Raw genomic sequence first — 22,041 nt, 5'->3', positions numbered from 1 at the left:
CTACTGCAATTTATGAGGAAACTAAATTTCATGCATTAATTTTTATTAGAAACCCTTATTTCTACAGAAGACTCTACAGATCATCTTTACGCAAACAGATTGAAAAATACTTTAAAAAGTTGAGTTTTCTCCTCAGAGTCAGTAACAAAGTCTTAAAAACTTTAAGAGATTTCAGAATGTTGGAAGCATTGATATTCTTCCCTCTTTATTCCACTTAAGTGTGAGATTCCTAGCAAGCAATTGTTAAAGCATGACATGCAGAAATCATAGGCTTGACTGACTGTTTTCAGTAAGATGCTCTTGAACATAGCCAGGTATGCACCAATTCTGCTTTTTAATCTAGAGTTTGAATCCAAACTCATAAACTGAGAGTTACATTTTCACGTGTGAAATTAAAGAGGGTTGCACTTTGTTTTTTTCTATGAATGAGCCATCATTGTGCTTTAAGATGAGAGAATGCCTCACTCCTACCCAAAGCAGCACAACCTGGTTTGTGTCCACCTTTTTCAAGCTGACAGGCCCCTGTAGCCATAGACTTCATCTGTGTTACACCTCAGCTCTGTGCAGGTCCCCAGCACTGGAACAAAAGCTGCCCCACAGCCTTCTTGGGGTCCATCCCCTCCAACATGCACCACTTCTCTCACTCTCCCATCTTACACACATTTTCCTGTCCCATGGGAACACTTTGCATAGAGGGTGGGTACACTGAGGTTCCCCTTTCTGCTGCTCTCCAATAGTTGTCTCTGTCTTACTCCAGCTCCTGCAATGGGCAGGATTTGGATTGTCACAGCTTTTACTCACTCTACTGATCACCATTTCACAACTTTCCACCCTTTTACATAGGGTGGATAAACTGTAGCATTTTTATTTACCTGATACTCCCAGTTCTAGAGATTGAGGTGATTTAAATTCTGATACATCCTATTGAACCTCAGACCACTGTAACATGGAAGAGAAAGATCTGGACCTCCTCTCGGTGTGGGAAACCTCATTCCCTTTCCTTAGATCATTTCCAAGGCTCCCATATCACAGTCAGTGATGCTGCACGCTCCACTTTATAAGCAGCAAAGGACTTTTAGATACTAAAAGATCTTAAATTGAGAACAATTGGGTTTTTTTTAGCCTTTTTAAAAAGACAAAGCTGTCACTGTTTGAGTCACACGTGGGGATGACCAGAGGTGAACCAAACTGCCTTTAATTCCCATGAGTATTTCATTCATCCTTATAAAAATAAATACTACTGTTGACTGTTCACTAAAGCCATCAATTTTCAAAAGTTTTCTCCATCTTAGAACTTACTTTAGAATGAGCATTCTAATATTATATTCTCTGACAGAATAGCTTATATAGGAGTGTAACATAAGAGTTCATTTGGCCCTACATCTCTGATAATGGGCACTTTATGAAATATGAACTTCCTTATCTGTGATATATTATCTTTTCCTTGAAATATGGCTAATTACTGTCATTCATTAGAGATGAGACATTTGAGTATCACTTCTTGTGTCACATTGACTTCAAGTTGCTTATGATTGCATTAAATTAGTGACAGGGAATTTCTGAATACAAATTTTAAAAGATTCACTATGTACCTCATAATTATTAATGTGCTGTCTTAACTGACATTTCCAGCCATGGAACAGGGTACCAATACCAACACTTAATAACTTCACTGTCACATTCATTGTGGATTAAAATATCTATAGAAGTAGATCAGTAGCTGTATTAGGAACATCAGGTCACAGAGGACAGTTTCTCAGTTTGTAGTTCAGGTATTTGCGTACAACACTGTGGATTCACTGTCCAGGATAGCCACTCTTCCAATTTCAAAAGCTGTTTTATATCACATTTGGGTTTTCTCCAAAAAAACAGATACAACAATCACAAAAGTAGTTCTGTTTGTAAATTCTGTCATAGTGCAACCAACTATAAGGTTGTTTGTTCTGAATTTTACTCCAAAGGACAGCACTGCATGTGAACATGCTTGAAAGATTAGGATATGCATTACATTATTTACAACTACAAGTTAACATATCACAAAGATTGGCATTGAATATGGTTTATCTGTTGGAAGAGTTGAAACAAAGAGATGTTGATTAGAAGGATACTGCTGAACTAGAGCTCAGACTTAACCCTGCTCAAAGGTTTGGCTCATCCCCAATCCCTTTGATTGATGTATGACTACAGAAGGTTCATTCCAACCTACATTATCTATGAGTCTATTGTGCATGATGAATACTATTTTCTAAAGATTAGATTCACTGTCTAATCCAAATTCAGTAAGTGAAAATATTGAATTTCAGCTTAACATGAGCTCTCCTAACAAGGATCAGTTCCTTGGTCCTATTAATGTGAAGTCTCTAAAACAGCTGATGAGAAGATGACTTGTAGTGCCGCAAATACTCAGCTAACAAATAACTTCATTTCTCTGCCAGAAGTGTTCACCTTGTAACAAACTCAATGATGATAATGTTAGAAGAGAATGGTGCTTGGAGAAGATCTGCCTACTGGAGAAAAGCTGGACAAAGATGGACAAGACAGGTGAGCAGGAGAAAGCATGTGGAAGACCCTGCAATTACACATATGTACCAAGCAATTATAACCCATTGTAGAGAAGAGCTTTTGAATTTCTCCTTCAATCCATGCTCTCATTAACCACTTCTGAATAATGCTTTCTCCCTAAGCACTTCTGAATAATACTTTCTGACTTTCCCAGCTGATTTAAAATTGTTGCCCCACATAATGAGTTGATTGCACTACTTTCACCTCCTAATGGCAGCTTCAGTTCTATGATACACTTGGACATTTTAAGTCCTTTGAAAAACTGTCTGAAGCAGAGTAATAGAGCACACCTCAGCAGCAAGGGCTATTACAGAGATTGCTGCAAAAACATCTGCTCTCCCCTTTGCTTTCTGTGCTGGCTTTCTAAAGAATATAAATTAAAGGTTTCAGACCTTATCCTCAAGATACTCAGTGGCTAAGACAGCATATCTAAAACACTGCCTAAAGTCTGTAATCAAATCTTTATCTATTTTTTTTCCCTCAACTTGCACAGTAGAAATTTTTGGAACAAAGCCAATTCCAAGTATTACAAGATATGTAAGTTTTTTGGATTAGGTCAATGATGTTACTGAAGAATTAGCTGGTCGGCAGACTTTCACAAAGCCCCCTATCCTTTATCCCAAATGCTAGACAAGTTTCTCTGACTTTGCCCTCTCACATCAATTCAAGCCCAAATGTATGTGTAAAAAAACCAAACCCAAAGCATGACATCACATGCTAAATGCACTGGATTTCTGCCACTTCCAGCTGTGGAAGCCAATGGCTGTATGCATGTGAACCTACACAGCTCCCTACTTCCCTTTCACCTTGAGCTATTACATCTTCACAAAATTAAAAGTCACTAATGAGACAGACATCTTGGTTAGTTTAAATACTTCTTTAGCTATGTATCTTGCAAAGCAGTTGCAAACTGGTTATAAACTGTTGCTAGATCAAAAGATGCTGCACTTTGCTGCCATTTCAATGACTATTGTCCATGAAACTGTCCTAACAGAATAAAAAGAGATGCTCAAACTATTCTGGAGAAAAAGAAAATTAAATATTCAGATTATAGCACTTCTTCTACCATTTAATTAGAGTAGGAAATGAGAAAACTAAAACATTTTTTCAATGTAAAAAAAAGTGTGTTTCTGCAATTATTCTGTATTTAACCATACACAAAAATCCACTATTCCTCAATAAACCATCAGAGTAAGTATAATATTGAATATTTCACTACTTTCCTTTTAATGGTACACTGGCAGATCTATATTTTGCTGCATTAGGACCTGGTGCAACACTACCTTGAGTTCAACAAGTGAGTGATGGGAGAATGTAATTCAAATAACATTCATGATCAATGAAGTACAGAGAAGAACACCAGAGTTGGCTTTGGAGATTATTTTTTATGTTTGTCTAACTTAATTTATAAAAAAGCAGTAATATTTTCCTTTTTTAAAAAATATATAATTTCACAATTTCCTAATGAAAAATAAACGACCAAGAAAGCACTTTACAGCATCCATATGCCCAGAGGGAAATGATCTCACTGGATCTCACTGCCAAAGTCATGTCAGTGACTCTTGGTATATTTAGTGGTGATCTTAAAGATCGTCCTGCACTTGTGTGCTTGGTGTTGCAAAACAAATTATGTTTGTGAGTCATTGGATAATGCTCTTTTCTGCACATAAAATGACATTTAAACATGTTCAGAAGGGTATATTTTATTCCTTCTGGTTCCTACAACTTGAAATTTTTCTCAATATAAAATAAACTGCTTGCCTACTTTTCCAAAAGCCCAGTGACTTTTCCCTTAATAACAAATAAGTTGTTTCTAGAAAAGAATAACTGTTTATTAACTCCAGCTGGTTCAATATTTGTACATCATTTTGAAAGTCCTAAACAGTTGAGACAGGAAGCTGACAGCAAGTACCTCTATAAACTTTCCAGTCTCTTACTGGAAGCTGGGTAATAAAGATAGGGAAAAGGTCATTTTGCCAAGGATATAGTACAAGGAATGACACTCAGAAAAGCAAAATTTTACTTTAAATAAAACTCTAATAAGATTAATAAATACCCAAGATGAAAAAAGGAAAAATTTTATTTGCTACCTATATGTTAAAAACTTTACTGCTTCACACTAATGAACAATATTGTTTTACAGTCTTTGTTATAAGGAAGCTCTAACAGATTTGTAAAGTACACTACATTTATATCTGAAAGTGATCATATATCACAAATACTGCTGATTTTTTAAAGGATATAGCCCTGGTACAAACTCGCTGTTCTTCCCAATTTCACTGCAGTCTAACAGCCTTTTTAACTTCTGCTTTACTGCAGTGTTTAGTTTATTGCAGTGTACCATTCACAATCTTTTGATTTTCAGAAGAAATTGTCCAAGGTTCCTTTAGTACCATTAGAGAATCATACCATTGGCCTGATTGAGCCCACTCATGTTTCAAATTCCAATATTTTGCTGTTGTTCCTGTTCAGCAAAGATAATTCTTCAGTCTATTACTGAAATTAACACTTTATACAATGTTTCTACCTCTGCATTGCTAAAGCCAGTGAATGGAATCCACACCCTGTAACTCACATAACCAGCCTCATGGTTTTGAAAATTTAAATTACACCAAAGTGATCCAGTCTGCCTGTAAGCACTCACCCCCTCCTGAGCAATTAGAGGAAAACCAGAAACTGCCTTTCACAATAAGCAGGGGAAGATATTAAAGTACTTTTCTTCAGCACAGGAAGGACATGGAGCTGTTAGAGTGGATCCAGAGGAAGGGCACCAAAACTACCAGAGAGAAGGAATGCCTCTCCTGTGAGGAAAGGCTGGGAGAGCTGTGGTTTTCCATCTGGAGAAGAGAAGGCTCTGGAGACAAGAGCTGATAAGAAACATGGGGACAAACTTTTTAATAGGGCACATAGTGACACACAGCAGAACAGTGGGGGCTCATAGTCTACCTAAAAAGCAACAAGCTTCTTCCTTTTTCTTGAAATTGAGCCACCTTGCAACCAGAAATTTAAGAGTTATGATGTCCAATGCACAGCAGACAGAACCAAGTAGGAAAGTGCCTGCTGGGATGAATAGTCATGGAAAACACACTGGATGTGTTGGATGGCACACTGGATAGCTCCCTGAAGTTTGAGTGAGGTTTGACTCACCCAGGGCAGGAGCATGACCTTCTATGTGAATAACTCATATCCACTTCAGGCACAAATGCAGTTTGATGGATGGTATAGAACAGTAAAACTTCAGTGAAAACTGGCATAACTTATATGATGGCCTAACATGCAGGCTGCCAAGTTCTGTGAAGAAAAGCCCAGGCAGGGCACTTGTCTTGTGTCTGCTGCAGTTTCAGTGGTTTTGTTGGAAGGTAGAACAGAATCTTGAGTACAGAGACAGAAACAAGCACGAAGGTAAAGTCTCTGAAGCAGAGCTGAGGACAAGTTGCTAAATATCAAACAGCAGCTTCCAGTACCCAATTCTACCTGCAAGCATGGGAAATGGCTGATGAAAGGCTATAGTTTCTGTAGCTATTTCTTCTCCTCTTTCCTTTTAAAGATAGAAATGCCCTACTTTATAAAATAAGAAATAACTTCTGATCTAAAACCAAAAGAGGTACTCAGAAAACACACACAACTACAAAGAGCAAAAAATGGCATGTGCAAATCAGGTGTACAGAAAGGTCCAGTAAACAGAGAAATATTCCCATCTGTGTGCTTTTTAGTTATTCTGATAGCAGAACTATTTCCATGCTTTTGTATGTTCAGTTTAAAGAATTCTGGAAATATCTCATTGAGATGGATTTCATATCCAATAGCAAGATTTCCATGACCAAGAAAAATCCAAAGGGTACTTATAAGAATATAAATATTACTTTGTATTTGCTGAATTTTGTACCTGTCTACTTCATAAAATAAGATGTTGCAAAAAATTGAATTTATTAAAAGGTACAGTGTCATTATTCATAACATTTACAGACACATATAAACACCTCTGCTTGAAAACATTCAGAATAATTACTTTGATATTTGGATTTGCAATTATGCATAATACATTGATTTAAGAGGTCTATTCACAGCATGCCAATACCACTGAAACACCTCCACTTTGCTGGTAAGCCAAAATTCCTCCAATTGAGCATGAAATTTCTTTGTGATTTTGTTCAACACAAATCATATATTTTAATCCAAACAATTTCTGTAGTCATCTGATTATGCAGCACATGTGCCAAATACATTTTGTGAAGTGGAACCATACATTTTTATCAAAAAACCTACACAAAATCAGGTTCTCAGAGCTAATTGTGAATTTACAGATCCTACAGCTCATGAGTTAATAATTAATAACCAAAGGCTTTACTCTCTTGGTAGGGTGAAATATTAGGACATCAACCTTCATCTAGACAAATCTCCTATACATCATGTCCAAGGTATTCTCACAACACATGAGGACAGAAATAAGGAAGGAGAGAAAAGAACATAAGGATTAAAACTTTTTTTTTTTTTTTGCATTTAGAGACTGGGTAGACTTTAGAACTGATATAGGATTTTTAAAAACTTTAAGTTACGGACTCAAGCAAAGCATCAACATGTTTTGAGGTGTTAGTGTATATTTTAGGAATAAACACACACACAAATATGGTCTGTATAAAAAAAAAAAAAAAAAGTGGCTTACTCCAGGCAGCATTTCTCAGATTATTTTTAGCTTTCCCATATGCCAAGGAAGAAAAATACTACTCAGGAATCTTAAAATATTACTAAAGTAATTCTGTGCAACAAATTGAACATCTATACATTTTACATTGATTTAGTATACACAACACACACAAAAATTATAGATGTGACCAGTATGCATGAGCAGCTATTTATTCTGAATCATAGGCTCAGAACACTCACACATTTCTAGACATACATTTTAAGTGAAGCAGCAAAAATCTTAGGCAAATGTAAAAATATTTAACTGGGCAGAGCGACCCTGTTGTGCATAACCACTGAATGAGGAGCAAAACAGTGTGAAATCAAAACATCTTATTTCATTAGAAACTTCATATGAGGAAGGAGGTGGTGTAAATCAAACAATGCTGCTTTGGGGTAAATGCTTTTCTCTAGTGGAAGAACCACCAGATGTGAGTTTTGGTGATAGAACATCCCTTGCACATAATATCACAAAAAACCACATGAAATGTGAAGCAATCATTTACAAAGAAGAAAAAATACTGTAAAGAAGGTTTAACATAAAGTGACTCAATAGCTCAGGAGAAAGTTTTCTGGATGAACAGTACTGAGGGAGTGGGCAGAGAAGACACTGAGCCATCAAGGCTGAAGTGCAGCACAAGATAATGGAGTTCTTGAGGCAGTGGACAGCAAATTTAACATGATCTTTGAGCAACACAGAAAAGCAGAAAATGAGATCCAATACAGATTCTCCTCTTCTGTGTCAGGTATGACATCTGACTACATTTCTCTGAGATCTAGGAGTCTAGGATGCATGGACTTTGAATGACTATAAAAATGGCAATGCACTTGTTAAGACAGAAAAATAATTACATCATCATTACAGACTTCAAGGAGAATATTGAAGCTATTCCAAAAAAGATGGAGATAATGTTTGGAACACCTACAGTCAGGGAGAGGCTGGGGTCAGAGATGACTTAACAGTTTCTGATCTTGCAAGAAAACTGGGGATGTAAGTCAATGAATAAAACAGCAAAAGTGAAAAGAAGGGTCATAAATCTTCAGTCCCAGAAAACTGACATTGCAGTGAAGGTAATTAAGGTATTCAAACAACAGAAATGGAACATTTTCAGAGAGTCTGAAGAAGGAAGAGCTAGGGAACAATCAGAATAATAATAAAGACAGAGCTGAAAGGAGGTATCTAATGCAGCTATGGTACTGGAGAAATGTTTGTCCATCCTGCTCTGAAAAGCTTCCAATAAAAGAAATTCCATCACCTCCCCAGGCAATTGCTTTCACTGATTCAGCTTTATTATGAGAAGCTTTTCTTGACACCTTCCTAAACCTTCCCTACTACAATTTAAGTCCATTACACCTTTGCCACCTGCAGTGCACGCAAGGAAGATTTTGCCCTCCTGATTGCTGTTAACCTTTTGCATATTTGCAAGCTATTATTCGGACTCCTTTAAATAGCCTACTCCAATTTCCCTGACTTTTCATTGTAGTTATATTTTCTAAGTCTCTGCTCACATTGTTCTCATCTAGATTCTCTCTCCTCTGGTCCCCCTTGAGCTGCAGTGAGCAGCTCAGGACTGTGACATGACTTTTGAGTAAGCAAGAAGTTCAAATATAATAGTCTTTGATAGTTCCTGTTGCCAAATACATATTGCCTTTATGGTCACTGGAAACAAGGTGCCCATTCAAGAGAAAATTTCTGAACCATTATCTGAAATAAATTACTACTTTTTAGCAAGGGCAGTGGAACTATCCTGTGATACTCTAATATTAGGAACTGAGCATACCAAGAGGAAAGCTGATGATCTGTACCAAGGAGCTGGGAAGAGCCTGTTCCTTGGCATTAGACATGATGTCATCAACACAATGCAGGTGTATTGCTGATGAAGTAGGCAACAAGGTTAATTTTGTTCAAAATACAGTAGGCTGCATTTTCAAAAATTACTCTCTAATTTAGTTAAATTATATAAGAAAATGAACCCACCTTAACTAGATTTATTTGTAAACCGAGCTAGAAATTCTTTATTGGAAAGAGAAGCCAGCAGCACAACTTACTAATATGTACTACAATTACTTAAACTCCAAAAATCTCTACTACAGGATTTTAATGTGTCTTGATAAGTCACTGTAATTTCTGGCAGCCATTCTTTGTAGAAAATGATAGCTGCTTGTGTCAGTGCACACCTTTCAATTATTTACTCAAATAAATGACAAATAATGGCAAATATTTGCTTCATACTTATCAAAAGTGCCTGAAATTCAAAACTTTTTTAATGCATCATAACTATTACTCATGAGAGATTATTTTCTAGAGAAATAAACACAGATTTTATTCGAATTTCAAATTTTTTTACATCATTGTACCTTATCAGAAGCAGAGGATGGTCAAATATCTATGACAACTCTTGTGGAAATGCAGTAATTTAATGGGAAAATGACTGAAAGATCTATTGTGTGCTTTTCTGCAGAAATAATTATGAAATAACATCGATATGAAAAAAAAAATCCAAGTAATACCATAAATTTACCAAGTGGATGATCATCCCAGCATTAAACCTACACTTGGATATTCTGCAGGCAATAACACGCCCGTTTTTACTCCAGCAGATAAAGCACAGTAGATGCTGCTGTTCTGTTTTAGCATGACCAGATATGAAGCATTTACAGCAGTATCTGTCTGATCTTACCTAAAGAAATAATCTGTCCCCATTAAAAAAAAAAAAAACAACAGAAATTAGGTAGAGGAAAAAAAATTGGTTTACTTCTCAATTAATATATAAATTAACTGAAGGGACTGTCAGCAGCACAGCAGAATGAACTCTTCAAAAGTGATTTACATTTTAGGGAAAAAAAAATTTTGCCCAAAGGAGGTTTACAATATTAAGATAGCCTAAATGATTTATCTTTTGGTATATACTGAGAAGCAAAAAGCAGCCAAGTCTGGAAATGGCTGAGATGTCTGGAAAAAAGAAATGAAAGGAATAAAAAACATTTTAACACTGAGGGCACTGAGTGCCAAGAAGCTCAGTAACGAGTATCTATTGATCTATGATGCTACTTTGATTTTTTCTATGATTCTGGAAAAAATTATGGTGGTATCACAAAATAGCTAATAGTCTCAAACTCTCTGGACAGGGTGCTTCTGCTGTTTTCTGGCTCTGCCCTTAACAGCCTGTGCTATGTGCTACTGCTGACAAGAGGCCCTTGGGAATTCTGTCTCCTTTTACCTTCCCCTGGGTCACCAGGGACTTCCCCAGAGCTGCACAGACCTGTTCCCCCCTTGGGATCCAGAGGGTCTCTCTGCCTTTCAGACTTCCCCTCCTCCACCACAGTAACTTTAGATTGCTCTTGTTCTCCCCAGGAGGGAGCGAGGGCTGTCCTGCCTCCAGCCTCACCTTCCTTGTAAAGGCTCACCCACACTCCATCAGCTCCAAGGAGTGCAGTGGAAACCATTACAGAAGCAAATGGAGATTAGGACTAGCATGGGTTAAATATCATTAATATCATGAATATCATGGCACAACAGGAGTGGGTATTGCTTGGTACTTTTGGAATTGGGACACTGACATCCTATCAGTATCATTAGCAAGGCAGTGGTTGGTGTGATTCACGAGAGAAAGAAGGCAAGGGAAAAACTAAGCCTGCTCTCTTTTGGGTTAAGTTTAAACCAACAGTAAAAATTTAAGGATTGTTACAAAGCCAACATGACAGAACAGACAACAATATGAGACTTGCTCATGTAAAAGGTGGCCTGAGGAAGTAAAAACTGATAAATAAAGTTATTTAAATGGGCAAGAACAAAGGCTATTGCCAATGCCTAAAAACCCACTCAGACAGCAGGGAAGAGGAAGAACATGATGCAGATTAAAGTCCTTTCAAGGAGTTAATATCGAGATACTGTCTTTTTGTAGGCAAAACATTAGGAAAGACTGATTGATAGAGACTCCAAAATAACAGAGGTTCAATTCTCCTCTGTAGCATTTTCAGAATTTTATTTTAATTTGTTTCAAATTGCTGCTAACTGGAAATAGACCCAAATATTATCAGTTGTACTGTAAGTATCTGAACTAGGCAACCATTTTATGTATTTATACTCTTGGGTTGTTTTTTTATCTTTTCTGAGCACTGGGTAAAAAGTGCCTTACTACTGCAAACTAAACCTCTGCAGTGAAACAGCTGCTATGGATATTTACAAATAAATGTAAAATATAGCTGTTAACCACACAGCATTGTGGCATCACCACAGTCATATGGATACTGCCACGTAGCAGAGCATCGGCATTAATGCAGAACACCACTTGAACAAAACCACCACCACGTGAGGCAGGTGACATTAATGAACAGCAGCTTCGCTGTGCAGCTGAATGGAGACTTGCAGCAGTGTCTGGAAGAGTTCAGTGACATTACACAGTGCCCAAAGGGCCCACGGATCAATGTGGTGTCACTGGAAGTGTGGGAGTTATTACAACGTCAATAAAAGTATAACAACAATGTCCAAAGTACCGGCGAGTAACACACGATGTCAATAAAAGTGTGAGGAGAGGGAATGCAGTGCACCCTCATCAAAATTGGAACCTCTGGTATATCAGAGCAAGATCTCTGCAATGCCAGCTGAACATTTTGAAGTTACTGTATATTCTCATTTTTTCATAAAACATCTCTAGTGTTAACCCTCCCAATGGGCATCAGATATAACAAAATTATTAAAGTCGTTTGCAACTTCTAAATTAATACAATAAAATTATGTTTACAGCTATTTCATGCCATTCTGTTCTTAAGCATTGTGTGACCTGGATTCCTCTCAGTCCAAAAGAGCAGAAAATGAAGAACAGAATGGCAACTAAAACTTTTAGTGTCCTTTCACACAGAAGCTTAATATAGCTCCTTCATTTTTACAGAATATATACCAAAGGACAATCAATGCTTGAATCACATTCATTCATTCCTCAGCACAATGCTTTTTTCAGATACAGATCAGTATATTATAATTCTGAATGGAGTATATTCTGTGTATAACTATGTATTAATTAGGAAAAAACACTATGGATGCTGAATTCTAAACAATTGCTAGAAAATGCTTGGCTAGGAAAAAAAGAAGGTAATAAAAACTGTAAAATATAATTAAAATATTTTAGGATCTACCTCTTTTAGAGCTAAATAAAAGACATGAGAAAGAAAATGTGGTAATTAACTTGTGATGTTTACTTCTAAAGTTTAATTAAATAATCAGTATGTACAAAATAAGAGTTTGGATGCCTCATCTTCCACTCTCTGCCTCCATTTGAAAAGAAAACTTAAAAAAATTCTTCTCAGATACAAGTGCAGAGACAATGAAATCACATTGCAAAAAAAATTAACTTTTAACTGCAGTGTAATGTGTCCTCAGCTTGGGGAGCTGGAGAGGTCTTCTGTTCCAAGGTAAGAGGATACAGAAGTAAGGTGGTTTTGCTGAACAATGTGAGGAGTCCAGTATTAGGCCAGAAAATGACACAGCTTCTTCAAAGAGATATGTTATTTTTACTCACCATCTATTCCAAATATTTAAATTGTGACAGTAAGAACAATTGGGATGACTTCCTGTACAGCAGCAGGACAGGGCACCTCACTTTGGTAAGTACTCAAGAGCTGAATCTTTTCCTGTCTGCTATTCTTTTGTTTTACACATTGCTCATTCTCCATGAACCTTGGAGGTTTGATAGATTGTATTTAATCTTCCATTGAGACTGGTTATTGAGAAAAGAGAAGCTCTGAATTTAAGAATTGGCAGCAATGAAGAGTACAATCTTGAAAGACTCCAGAGCTAGCACACCTCATTCCCAGGTCCCACCATAAACAGGTGAAGTAATAACTGTAAACACAATATTGTAAATGAAGTTAAAGGAGTAGAGGATCATCTCTCAAAAGCTGAACCTAGATTAGATATTCATTATTATTCACATATTGTAATTTTCCCTCTATTTTCAGGTGAAACTTCTAGAATCCATTTCATGCATTATTACACCATTCCAATATCATATTGCTTTGCAAATTACTAGTTCTTTTCCAATGTACTGCAATTGCAATAAAAGAATGTAGAAACGTAGTCATTCTCCTACAAACAAAACCATGCAGTACAGTCTGTGTGCTTTAAACCTCTGTGTACACAACACTGAATTTCGACTCTAAGGTGCTTTAGTTAGTTTGCCTGTTTGTTGTAATCTCTGCTAATTAAGATAGATGTTAACTAGATGGCACTGTGTACTTGAAGGACTGAGCATGACATTTGCTGTCTCCTTAATGCCCGAGTCCTGCATTCCTTCAGCTCACATCCATCACAACAGGACTGCCAGGTGAGCTGACTGTCACCCCAGCCCAGGATAACAGATTCTCCAGTGGCTTTTGGTACAGCTTATGTCACGAGATTAAAACTCCGTGCCTTGGAAATGACAAAATACACGTAGCTGAGACTTGTCAGCTCCAGGTAATCAGATGCTGCTTGGTTTCAGAAGCAGATGCAGATGAGACTGGCAATATAAATATGCAAATCACAATGGTCCCTTGTCAGCACCACTGTTCCTACCTCTAATGGCCCTCGTAGAAAGTCTGTTTGCTCAGCTCCTACTTCCAGTGCTACATCGACAGAAGCAAAGGGGCGGCTGGCCATCTGCTGTCGCTCCCGCATAAGTTGCTGATGAGGAAAAAATGATGTTTTAACAAAATGTTAAAAAATGCACCAGATATCAGTCTGCCCTACTATTCCTCCCATTAAAACATAAGAATGCAAACAACAAGCACACAGTCATATTTGTGACATTGAAGTGAGAAAGTTACACTAAATCATAATCATCACCATCTATATTTACTTGAGAAACGAGCACAGGTTATGATGCTCACAAAAGACCTTTTAGCTTGAACTCTGACAAACTTTCCAAATTAAAGCTTCCCTAACTGACTGTTTTCTCTAAATAACTTTGTTATTTGTGTAAGTTGCAAGCAAATATAGGAAATGGTTAGTAAAAATAGTTGAAGTCTACTTCCACTGATAATGCATGCATTAGAGCACCTGCCAAAACCAAGTCCACTTGGCCTTCAAATTTTCATATTTCACAATTATGCCAGATGGAGTTAAGAGTGTCAGGACTCAATTTTATGCAGGATCTTTCCTGCAGTTACTTTCATATGAAGAATAATGTGTCAGGATTGGGAGCTCTGCACCAGTGTATTAGAATACACTCAGCTATGCTCACAGAGCTTGTATAATCCTTTCCAACCATACTAGTGTGCACAGAAGTCCCAAGCAAAACCACAAAGTTAACTCATATTTCTTCCTCAGTCTGTAATTATAATGCTTATTAAACCACAATGAATAAAAATGATGACCAGCAGTAGATATTACAGATCTTACTCCACTGGTTCAGTGCAACTAATGAAAGCATTATTAAATATTAAAGGTGAATGAGTCGTGCAATTCAAGTGGTGTGTTCCTTCAGCTGAACAGGGTGTCACAGCATCTTAGAGAGACAAAACGCTTGCAAAAATGATTTATTAGAAAAGATTTGTTTCATTTTCTTAACATTTTTCTCCCTCTTATCTCTGGAAAGCTTAAAGCATTAGAAAGTGGTGTGTGAATGTAAATGACAGTAGCACTGTGACATACTGTTCATAAAAACCTTTGAAATAATAAAAGGTATGCAAGCAAATATTTGCTGGCAGCTTACTAATAAACACTGTTGATTTAAGATCTGTTACAAAGCAACAAACTCATTTTGTAGTGCTCCTTATGCATATTGCCTCCACTTGCATTTTAAGATTGTCTATAGAAATTTAAAGGCGTGTAATGTTAAAATCAGAAGGGAACAGTTGCCTCTCACTGCACGGCCACTGCATTCCCAAAGCCTGGATTTTACAGCCATGCAGTGTTTGTCAGCAAGCACCTGCACAAATGGGCTCCCAAGTATATCACACCAAGAGGGCAATCAATATGGCTGTGGGTAAAACTGCATGTTTTATATTGAGAATAAATAAAAGCCAAGTATGAATGGTTAAGAATTATGCTTTTAACCCTTAACCTCAACATGGAACTGGTAGTCTCTGTCTAGGATTTACATCAGCATCAATACAATTTACTAATAGATTTTAAAGCTGGAAAGAGCTATTATGACCCTCCAATCCTACCAACAACCTAGCAAAGATCACAAAAACTTTGAGTATAAAATACTGAGTCATTACAACTTAAAATTACATTATGTACCTCCTGTTCCTCTTAAAATAACAAAAATTAAAGAAAACAGTGTTATTAGAACAGTCCTGCCACATGGAACTCATTACAGTATTCTAAGTCTGCAGAGCTATTGGCAAGTGCTTACTTTTTAATGGGTAACCAAACACTGTTTTAAACAAATAGAATTGCTTGGGGAAAATACTTAAACAATCAGAACAACCTATGCTCCAAATGCACATTCTACTATTTAAAAGATTTATTTAATGCAAATTATAAGGAAATGTATATTTGATATATTCTCTGGTTTTTAAGTCCAGTAGGTTTTGCCCTCCTCCTGGTCAGACGTTCAGGAAAACCTTTTCATTCACAGGAATATCACTATAATTTTAAAAGTCTGCCATTCGAAAAGAGTGCTAAAAAGATTCTTAATTAGCTCTGTAAGCAAGAATGAAAACTTTAAAATGTTTGGTTGCCCATAAAGCGCTGCTGGTTTTGGCAGCTGAGCACTTGCACATCAAAGTGCTTTACTCCAAACACCGCTGCTTTCCCTTCATCATTTTAAAACACTCTGCAAGGTGCAGGAAAGGAAAAAGAAGATGCAATGAGGGGAAGTACAGGAAAGATATTATGATGTTTAAAATCAGTTTTGTGGCTGGAAAGGGTCACTGCCTCCTACCATCTGCAACTGTCCATGTACCAATACTGGGACAGAGTTCCAGAGTTTCCAGTGATGGGGATTTCCTCTACCTCACCCACAGGGCAAGGAACATGGAAACTCTCTGAACATGTGTTTCATGAGAAGAGTGAAAAAGTTCTTCCTTGCCTTCTCAGCAAAGAGATTAAAAAATAAAACCCACCAACAACAAAATCCCCCCACAGATTTCATCACAACTGAAGCAGAATAAACAGGGGATAGTGGAAAGTGAAACTAAAATGCTATTACTTTTATATACGCAAGCCTAAAAAAATTACTGAATTTAAAAAAATCACCAAAAAAATTAAAAAATAAAGCCAAACACACTTCTCCAGTAGTTAGGGATATTCACTTGGAGACATCAGATAAACAGATAGCATTAACATGTAATATTTGAATATTTTATCACAAATTTAATCTATAGTATTCAGAATGCAGGCACATCTCTAAATATTCGCTTTAAAGTATGGGAAATCAAATATATAATTTTCTCAGCATAGGACTGAGAAATTCAAAGAACATTTATTTGACTGAGCAGACAACCAATTTCAAGTTTTACCATAATTTTAAATCTCATAACATACAAGATTATTGAGAAGATTAATTTTTTTAGGCATCTCTATTATTTTGCAGCAATTCCAATGTAATAATTTATATCTGACCAGAGAGTTTTTCATATAAAGTATAGAACTATAGCTGTCTTCAGAGAAGAACAGTGAGATGCTAGGACACTACAAATTGAGTCAATTTCTCACTCAACACAATTCTAAAACATTTCTTCAAAATCCAACCATTTTTGCATAATTATTTCCCTATCATGGAAATACACATTTCAGCTAATTCTGCATGAACATGTAGACATCCTAGCCCATAGATTATGATAATTTTGAGTTTTGGTGTCCTACTGAAATAAGGATTTTGAAATGGGAACTGCTTTCCCATCTAGAAGTTTAACTCAAGAAAGCAGTTGCCTGGGGATGCAATGCAATTTTACCATTGATCAAAAAAATTCTCATGGGGGATACTCCTCCTCTGATCAATGCAGTTTGGAGAAAATTAAAATGTTCCATGGCATCTTGAAAGCACTATAAATAAAGAAATTTATTTGTTCCAAAGTTCTTATTTAAGTAGAAATGTTTTGATTTTTTTTTCTCTTGGTTGATAACATCGCTTTCAAAATATTTTAGTGCCTATATTGTATTCATGTACAATAAAACACTCAATGCAAAATACATATTAAAGTGAGCTAACATTAACAGAATACAATATTTCAGCAAACTCAGGCTGACATGTTTCAAGTCTTTTGTATTTTAGGAAATGTTATCATTTTGTTCTTTTTAGTTTCTTTTTTTTTTTTCTTTAATACTTGATCTCTTATGTGGAATTGGATACTGTTCTGACTAGCACTGCTTTTCTACCCTGTTCACCTTCCAGCGTAACTGCCCTGGAAAAGCCCTAATTGGAAAAAATCTAATAAAGTGCATGAGTTGTTAGGAACTAGGACAGGTGTGCTTTCTCTTTGTTATACAGTAGCAGACATTCTTGAGAGACTGATAGATTAGGAGAGCTGAAAAGGATGAGGCCATTTTAGTGCCATAATGGGATGAACAGAGCAATCCTTTCAAAGATCCTTCTGTTGCTGTTTGGCACCTCTAATGAGCTCCTGTAGCCCACGGGCAACCAAAGGTACCTGGAGTGTGCCCTGAAGGGTGCACTGAGCAGTGTGCATGCCCAGGGTCACGGGGCAGCTGGACACTGAGGTATGAGTAAGAGGTGGAGAACACCAGAAAAAATGTTCAGGAGACTTCTGGCTGCCAAACAGAGCCAGGAAGCCTCAGTATACTGTTCCAGAAATAAGGGTACGGCAGGTGAAAAAGTGTCTATTATTTTAACAACTGCCTAGGTTTTCTAGCTTTCCTTCCCTCACATCTTAGATGGGTTTGGTTTTCTTCCTAGATCACATCACTATCAATGTGGTACCAGGACATGGATGACTTTGTCAAGGTGAATATTGAAAACCAGGAAAATGATAATTCCTCAACTCTCGGAAAACTGCTGTCTAGTTCAGTGCTGCACAGTCTCCTAGTGACAAGGATTTTCCAAATGTCTAATTTGAAATTCCTGTTCTGCTTATTCATCTTGCAGCTCTGACTTGTCTGCAGCTACAACTTGGTCACCTCCTTTGCTGCTTCTGTACTGTCAACTGCTGATGTGAGTAACATCCAAAGGCTACAACAGAAGCGTTAACAATGCCATGCATTAAATCTGAGTTTTATAGGAAAAGTATTTGAGAGGAGAAAAAAGTGTCAAAACCTCACGGAGAGTAGCACTGACGAATTTCTGATCACACTGCATTTGACAAGCTCCAAGGCTTAAAAAAATTAAGGCTGTATGTAAATGGACAGCCCTGCAAAACCAGAGCCTCTCTAAACAATGCAATTCACCCATTCATTGAATATTCTTGAGGGTTCTTACTGCTATATCCAATCAACAAAGTAACTTACATGGACTTAAACACATCTGAATGGATCACAGATATTTTAGTTAGAAACACAATTTAATTTTCTTCTCAAATCTTAAGTTCTCATTTTCAAACTGAATACATAGTGATATTTTAATGAAGCTCTGATTATTCACTTTAATTTGCACAAGACAAAGCTTGCTTTCTCTGTAAATTTTCTCATTGTAACTCTGGTGTTGAAAATCTCTTCAGATGAAATTGGCTATTTATATGGCTGGAAGGGAGAGAAATTTCTCATTTACATGTTGAATAAACTATTTGACTTGGTTAATTTCCGAATCAGCTGCTTTCACTGGAAAGGCAGATCACAGTCATTAAACTTTTTTGTTGGGTTTTAGGTGAAATAAGCCTACCATTCCATGACTGCATGAGGTACAGTGATTTTAAGAGATGGATAAAAGCTGGCATAGGAAACCAAGCAGCAGGAATAACCATAGTTCTGACAGCAGTCAGACAATCTGAACTCAGTCATTCCCTCCATCATGAACTTCCTAAACAATCATTTCCCTCCGCCTCATTTCCCACCCTGCTAAGTGCAAAGTGCCCTGACACAAGAGTGCATTCAGGTAGGCAATGAGATATTACAATGATGGACATAGTATAACGTGCTATTTGCACTGCAAAATCGAGTCTGTGGAAACTTCCTGAGATACCAGGGCCTATTCCATGTCACTTTCTTTTAAAATTGCCTGAAGAAAAGGTGCTCTCAGGCGTGTGCAAAGGTCTGTCATGGGAAAAAAATGAGAGGAGTTATACTTTTTGTCCTAGCTTTATACTGAATAAAATAAAGGGTTATTTAAACTAGACATAGTCCAGCAAACAACAGCTAAGACATACTTAAAATACAGTGTACACATCCCCAAAAAAATAACAGTTCCAAAAGGTCAAGTTTTTATGTATCCCTTTTGGAAACCAAATACCAGTCGTCTGCAATTTCCCTTGAACAAATCAAAAATGAGAAAAAAAGATGAGCCCTGAAAAGGTCATTTTGTTGCTAGATCCAAGGAACAGATATTTAATGTATTGCACATTAGCAAGCAAAGAGCAAAATGTGAATCTGCTGTGACTTCAGCTTTTGGAACTTTTTGATACCAGAACAGAATTCCCATCTCTAGAACACTGGAAGTGGCACCCTGGATGATGCTCATTTGCCAGTCATTTATGGGGGCTCATTTCAAAACAAAGTTGTGTTTGATCCTTCATATTTTTTTCCCTAAAGAATATTTTGGGATGGGGGGATTTTTCTGGGCGCTAAGAATCAATAATAAACACAAAATTCAATTTCTTGCTTTAAAATTTAAGAAGTGCTAAACAAGACCTAATCCTATTATCTCTTTCACTCGGATCACAATGAATCCACGTTGCACACTTACACAGATCTGTAACCACAAACGTTTTAAAGGTTCCTAAAGATCCTCAGCATGCCTTGCTAATCCCAGAATTGTGCTCTCATCCCCAATAGAGTGGGTTTAAAAAATCCTTTCAGCAAACTGTTGAATCTTTTGCTGCTAGCTATCAGAGCCATTTTCAGCTGACAGAAAGTTTCGAAAAATGTTTGTTCTGCAAAGTAATTCTGTGTACAGAGAAAAGAGACAGATCAACTAATTGTAGATTTTGAAATGTTTACACAGGAGACATTGTGTATTTGCCTAAGGACAGTTATTTATAAGTGAATATATTAAAATATGTCTTAAAATTATTTCAGAATATGAAGCAGAATCAAGTATTGTACGGTGCAGACTATCCCTTAGAACTCAGTCATCTACAATGGTGCCAACATGAATGATGATTCCAAAATGCCTTCTTCTAAAGAACTACTTAAAAACATAACTACCATTTTTATGAGTGAAATAGTCACAGTGGGAAACTTCCTCCAAATAACAAAATCTCAGCCCTTCCTAGCAACATTGTTTAGCTATGGCCTTTTGACATGAGACACCGTGAATATTATCCATCATTATCATAACTGTTAAAAACCAGCTTTAGTTACTTATCTTAAACAACAGATGTCAAGCTGGTAATTCCCAGCTCTTCCTAAAGTAATTCAAATTGCTTTAAAGATGGTAAACATGTTCTGAGAAAGGAAACTGGGTTTAAGTGGTATCCCATGAGATAACTTGGTCCACCCCTGTGCCTTGGTCCTACACGAGGGCAATGGGATCATAATTCTTCTGGCAGATGCGTGCTTTTTAAAAAAGCCACAGTGGTGGAGATTCCACAATCCTGAAGTCCTGAGCACCCAAATTAAATTTCCATGCTGAAATTTAAGCCAATTGTTTCTTGTACTGCCTGCAGTGGAGACCATTCTCTGTCTACAAGTGAGGAGAAAACTCCCCCAAAACTCTTGTGTGCTTTACAGGAGTTCTTTATAAATCTGAAGTTTTCCTTCAACCTTCTCAACTGTAAACAAACATGGGTATGTAAATGTTATCTCACCACTCCTGCTCCCATCTTCAGTGCTCCCTTCTGTGTCTTAAATCAACACCAGAATCAGATCCCAGCAGAAGCCCACTCAATGCACCTTTCCCTTATTACAATGAAGAACTTATATCCAACAGCTCCAAGAATACACTGTGACATTCACTTCCTATTTTTCTAAAAGGTCTGTTAATCTGTTGTATCAAGAAATTGGGTTTGTCTTGACGCAATTTATGCTTGAAAAAAATAGCATTAAATGCCTCACTTCTTCGTTTTTTTCTACATTCCTATAGATCATGTAAAAATTGTTTATCCCAATACTTTCCAAAGAATAAATGATAAATTGGCTGGTGTCCAATTGCCCAGACTTTCTTTTGCCCTCTTCTTTTCTTAGATAGGAATTACATCTTGTCAGACCTGAAATCTTGGAACCCAGAAAGGCTCTGGAATCATGGATGTGTTTAGTCAATTCTCTACATAGTCTAAAATAAATTTAACTAGGTTTTGAAATCTGAAAGTATTTAGCAAGTATTCTCCTACCCATTTTTCTACTTTACTGCTTGATATTGTACCCCATTTTCACTGTAGGTACTTGAGAACTTTTTTTAAGAGGCCCCAACTAAAGCAACTTTTTAAAAGAGAATATTTCCTAGCCAGAGAAAGTCAGAAAAAAAAGCAGTTTACATACTATTACTTCAAAGAGAAGCTAAAGTGCAGGACATGTATATTTTAATTTGCAAACAATGTCAATGCATTTTTTAACCTAGATGACAAAAAAGGGTAGACACTGGATTTGTTTCTTCTGTGAACTGATGTGAAAAGTTGCAGTCCAAATTATAATGACTGAATTGGAGCTAGGCCAACTTATAAAAAGCTGAAGAGTCTGAAATGTACCTGGATCCCAGGCCCCATAGTCACTTCAGGTGATCAAAATATCCAGATTTTTTTTTGACATTGAACTCAAGGCTT

The 22,041-nt window shown here is 36.8% G+C and overlaps 1 protein-coding gene across 3 annotated transcripts in view; it reads right to left on the bottom strand.

Moving 5' to 3' along the window:
• Window positions 1-22,041, bottom strand: part of ATRNL1 (attractin like 1) — a 431,935-nt gene that overhangs the window by 99,514 nt on the left and 310,380 nt on the right. For 2 of the 3 annotated variants that reach the window (XM_015633605.3, XM_015633604.3), the window contains exon 27: window positions 13,799-13,906. The exons of the other annotated variant lie outside the window; for it this stretch is intronic. In XM_015633605.3, coding sequence (XP_015489091.1) covers window positions 13,799-13,906 — 108 coding nt within the window. The remainder of the gene's footprint in view (window positions 1-13,798; window positions 13,907-22,041) is intronic. 3 annotated transcript variants of the gene reach the window in all.

Source organism: Parus major, chromosome 6 (assembly GCF_001522545.3).
Source record: "Parus major isolate Abel chromosome 6, Parus_major1.1, whole genome shotgun sequence".
Classification (NCBI taxonomy): Eukaryota; Metazoa; Chordata; class Aves; order Passeriformes; family Paridae; genus Parus; species Parus major.
The sequence above is the reverse complement of the archived record's forward strand: the minus strand, read 5'-3'. Positions and strand labels throughout refer to the sequence as shown.